Source organism: Rana temporaria, unplaced genomic scaffold (assembly GCF_905171775.1).
Source record: "Rana temporaria unplaced genomic scaffold, aRanTem1.1, whole genome shotgun sequence".
Taxonomy (NCBI): Eukaryota; Metazoa; Chordata; class Amphibia; order Anura; family Ranidae; genus Rana; species Rana temporaria.
The window spans coordinates 1-4,848 of NW_024404509.1; the positions used below are offsets into that span (position 1 = coordinate 1).

The 4,848-nt window shown below is 56.1% G+C and overlaps 1 protein-coding gene across 1 annotated transcript; it reads left to right on the top strand.

Moving 5' to 3' along the window:
* Window positions 1–2,222: 2,222 nt before the first annotated feature.
* Window positions 2,223–3,518, top strand: LOC120922028. The gene is made up of 2 exons (XM_040334565.1): window positions 2,223–2,839; window positions 2,906–3,518. The coding sequence occupies exons 1-2, from the start codon at window positions 2,246–2,248 to the stop codon at window positions 3,077–3,079; spliced, it is 768 nt and encodes a 255-aa protein (XP_040190499.1). The 5' UTR covers window positions 2,223–2,245; the 3' UTR covers window positions 3,080–3,518.
* Window positions 3,519–4,848: the final 1,330 nt, after the last annotated feature.

The following is a 4,848-nucleotide window of genomic DNA, read 5'->3' on the forward strand; positions in this document are numbered from 1 at the left end:
TCTCCCTCTTCCTTCCCTCCCTCCCTCTTCCCTCCCTCTCCCCCTCCCTCTCCCCCCTGCCTTTCTTCCTCCCTCTCTATCTCTCTCCCCCTCCATTTCTTTCCCCCTCCCTCTCTATCTCTCCTCTCTCTCTCTATCTCTCCTCTCTCTCTCTCTCTCTCTCTCTCTCTCTCTCTCTCTTTCTTCCCCCATTCTCGCTCTCTCTCCCCACCCCCATTCTCGCTCTCTCTCCCCACCCCCATTCTCGCTCTCTCTCCCCACCCCCATTCTCGCTCTCTCTCCCCACCCCCATTCTCGCTCTCTCTCCCCACCCCCATTCTCGCTCTCTCTCCCCACCCCCATTCTCGCTCTCTCTCCCCACCCCCATTCTCGCTCTCTCTTCCCACCCCCTTTCTCGCTCTCTCTCACCCCCTTCTTGCTCTCTCTGACCCCCCTCTTCTCTCTCACCCCCCCTCTCTCACCCCCCCTCTCTCTCACCCCCCCCTCTCGCTCTCTCTCACCCCCCCTCTCGCTCTCTCTCACCCCCCTCTCGCTCTCTCTCTCCCCCCCCTCTTGCTTTCTCTTCCACCCCTTTCTCGCTCTCTCTCACCCCCTTTCGTTCTCTCTCTTCCCCCCCCTCGTTCTCTCTCTTCCCCCCCTCTCGCTTTCTCTTCCACCCCTTTCTCGCTCTCTCTTCCACCCCTTTCTCGCTCTCTCCCCCCCTCCCCACAATAAATATGTATTTAGGTATCCGTGTGATGTCATGCTCATCCTTAGAGGGCCAGAGGATGAGCATGACAGCCAGATAATAAGCATTTCCAAGAGGAGGTCAGCACTGGTGGCCAGGACAGCTTCTCGTTAATTGGGAAGATGGTTATTTGTGAGGTTTTATGTCTTCATATATTTTGGTGTTCTCAGCCGGGTTTCTTTTTCTGATTGGTTGATGCAGGTTCCGGTGTCGCCGCTGTGTGAACGGACGCCAGGTACGGCCGCCCCCCGATGGCACGGACTGCACCTCAGACTTATCTCTGTGGAATCACTGCGCAGACAAGCGCGGCCTGCGGGATACCGTCCTGGTGGCGTCATGGGATGCCGCCGTAACATTCACATTTCACCATCGCTCACATGAGGAGCAGAGGGGGGTGGTATAGCGCCGCCAGTGGATGGAAGGGGGCGAGACCTGGGGTGCCCCCCCTGCCGGGGACTGGAGGGGCAGGATCTGGGGTGCCTCGGGGGGGTCCTTTCTGGAATCCTAAAAGTTTTTTTTCACTGTCATGGGGGATCAGAGGACTGAAGAGCGTGGAGCCACAATCCACTACTCCCTGCTGGACACAGCCAAGAAATGTCACCGGTGTTCTGCTGCCACCTGCTGGACACAGCCAAGAAATGTCACCGGTGTTCTGCTGCCACCTGCTGGACACAGCCCAGAAATGTCACCGGTGTTCTGCTGCCACCTGCTGGACACAGCCCAGAAATGTCACCGGTGTTCTGCTGCCACCTGCTGGACACAGCCAAGAAATGTCACCGGTGTTCTTCTGCCACCTGCTGGACACAGCCCAGAAATGTCACCGGTGTTCTGCTGACACCTGCTGGACACAGCCAAGAAATGTCACCGGTGTTCTGCTGCCACCTGCTGGACACAGTCAAGAAATGTCACCGGTGTTCTGCTGCCACCTGCTGGACACAGCCAAAAAATGTCACCGGTGTTCTGCTGCCACCTGCTGGACACAGCCAAGAAATGTCACCGGTGTTCTTCTGCCACCTGCTGGACACAGCCCAGAAATGTCACCGGTGTTCTGCTGACACCTGCTGGACACAGCCAAGAAATGTCACCGGTGTTCTGCTGCCACCTGCTGGACACAGCCCATAAATGTCACCGGTGTTCTGCTGCCACCTGCTGGACACAGCCAAGAAATGTCACCGGTGTTCTGCTGCCACCTGCTGGACACAGCCAAGAAATGTCACCGGTGTTCTGCTGCCACCTGCTGGACACAGCCAAAAAATGTCACCGGTGTTCTGCTGCCACCTGCTGGACACAGCCCAGAAATGTCACCGGTGTTCTGCTGCCACCTGCTGGACACAGTCAAGAAATGTCACCGGTGTTCTGCTGCCACCTGCTGGACACAGCCAAGAAATGTCACCGGTGTTCTGCTGACACCTGCTGGACACAGCCAAGAAATGTCACCGGTGTTCTGCTGCCACCTGCTGGACACAGCCAAAAAATGACACCGGTGTTCTGCTGCCACCTGCTGGACACAGCTTAGAAATGTCACCGGTGTTCTGCTGCCACCTGCTGGACACAGCCAAGAAATGTCACCGGTGTTCTGCTGCCACCTGCTGGACACAGCCAAAAAATGTCACCGGTGTCCTGCTGCCACCTGCTGGACACAGCCAAAAAATGTCACCGGTGTTCTGCTGCCACCTGCTGGACGCAGCCCAGAAATGTCACTGGTGTTCTGCTGCCACCTGCTGGACACAGTCAAGAAATGTCACCAGTGTCCTGCTGCCACCTGCTGGACACAGCCAAGAAATGTCACCAGTGTCCTGCTGCCACCTGCTGGACACAGCCCAGAAATGTCACCGGTGTTCTGCTGCCATCTGCTGGACACAGCCAAGAAATGTCACCGGTGTTCTGCTGCCACCTGCTGGACGCAGCCCAGAAATGTCACCGGTGTTCTGCTGCCACCTGCTGGACACAGCCAAGAAATGTCACCGGTATTCTGCTGCCACAGGCAAGAAATGTCACCGGTGTTCTGCTGCCACAGGCAAGAAATGTCACCGGTGTTCTGCTGCCACCTGCTGGACGCAGCCCAGAAATGTCACCGGTGTTCTGCTGCCACCTGCTGGACACAGCCAAGAAATGTCACCGGTGTTCTGCTGCCACAGGCAAGAAATGTCACCGGTGTTCTGCTGCCACAGGCAAGAAATGTCACCGGTGTTCTGCTGCCACCTGCTGGACACAGCCCAGAAATGTCACCGGTGTCCTGCTGCCACCTGCTGGACACAGCCAAGAAATGTCACCGGTGTTCTGCTGCCACCTGCGGGAAACAGCCCAGAATTGTCACTGCGGTCAGCGCTGGTCGCTGGTCTAAAAAAATAGAAAGTCCTGACCCCAGGCGGTCTGTCCGTGGCCACGTGGTCACATTAGACCTTATTTATTGATTTTTCCATTCTTGTATGAGACACAAAGAGGAGGATTTACTGAAGGCAAATAGACTGCTGACTACACAGAAAGTTCCCCTTCGCTTAGTGAATGGGTTAGGGAAGCTCTGCTGACTGTCATCCAATTACATGCAAGCAAAACTATTTTTTTTATCCCCCCCCCCCCCCCCTGAACCTGATTGGGTATTCTTTGCTACCCGGGGGAGATTCCCCTACAAAGTCAGCGGCCTGTTTGCCTTAAATCTGTCCCCAAGGTGTCCTCCCTCGGGGGAGGGGCACAGGAATACAAAATGTTTGGTTTACGTTTTGGAAATATTTAATCTTCCTATGGAAGGTTTTCTGTATAATAATTTGAATAATAAAAAATAAAAAATTCAGTGTGTATTCGTGCTTAAAGTGAACCCGTCATTGCATATATGTCTCTGAAGACTCACCGTGACACGGCCCCCGGGTCTAAACCCCGCCTCTAAGATTCACTGTGACACGGCCCGGGTCTAAACCCCGCCTCTAAGATTCACTGTGACACGGCCCGGGTCTAAACCCCGCCTCTAAGATTCACTGTGACACGGCCCCGGGTCTAAACCCCGCCTCTAAGATTCACTGTGACACGGCCCCGGGTCTAAACCCCGCCTCTAAGATTCACTGTGACACGGCCCCGGGTCTAAACCCCGCCTCTAAGATTCACTGTGACACGGCCCCGGGTCTAAACCCCGCCTCTAAGATTCACTGTGACACGGCCCCGGGTCTAAACCCCGCCTCTAAGATTCACTGTGACACGGCCCCGGGTCTAAACCCCACCTCTAAGATTCACTGTGACACGGCCCTGGGTCTAAACCCGCCTCTAAGATTCACTGTGACACGGCCCCGGGTCTAAACCCCACCTCTAAGATTCACTGTGACACGGCCCTGGGTCTAAACCCGCCTCTAAGATTCACTGTGACACGGCCCCGGGTCTAAACCCCGCCTCTAAGATTCACTGTGACACGGCCCCGGGTCTAAACCCCACCTCTAAGATTCACTGTGACACGGCCCCGGGTCTAAACCCCGCCTCTAAGATTCACTGTGACACGGCCCCGGGTCTAAACCCCGCCTCTAAGATTCACTGTGACACGGCCCCGGGTCTAAACCCCACCTCTAAGATTCACTGTGACACGGCCCCGGGTCTAAACCCCACCTCTAAGATTCACTGTGACACGGCCCCGGGTCTAAACCCCGCCTCTAAGATTCTCTGTGACACGGACCCGGGTCTAAACCCCGCCTCTAAGATTCTCTGTGACACGGCCCCGGGTCTAAACCCCGCCTCTAAGATTCACTGTGACACGGCCCCGGGTCTAAACCCCGCCTCTAAGATTCACTGTGACACGGCCCCGGGTCTAAACCCTGCCTCTAAGATTCACTGTGACACGGCCCCGGGTCTAAACCCCGCCTCTAAGATTCACTGTGACACGGCCCCGGGTCTAAACCCCACCTCTAAGATTCACTGTGACACGGCCCCGGGTCTAAACCCCACCTCTAAGATTCACTGTGACACGGCCCCGGGTCTAAACCCCACCTCTAAGATTCACTGTGACACGGCCCCGGGTCTAAACCCCGCCTCTAAGATTCACTGTGACACGGCCCCAGGTCTAAACCCCGCCTCTAAGATTCACTGTGACACGGCCCCGGGTCTAAACTCCACCTCTAAGATTCACTGTGACACGGCCCCAA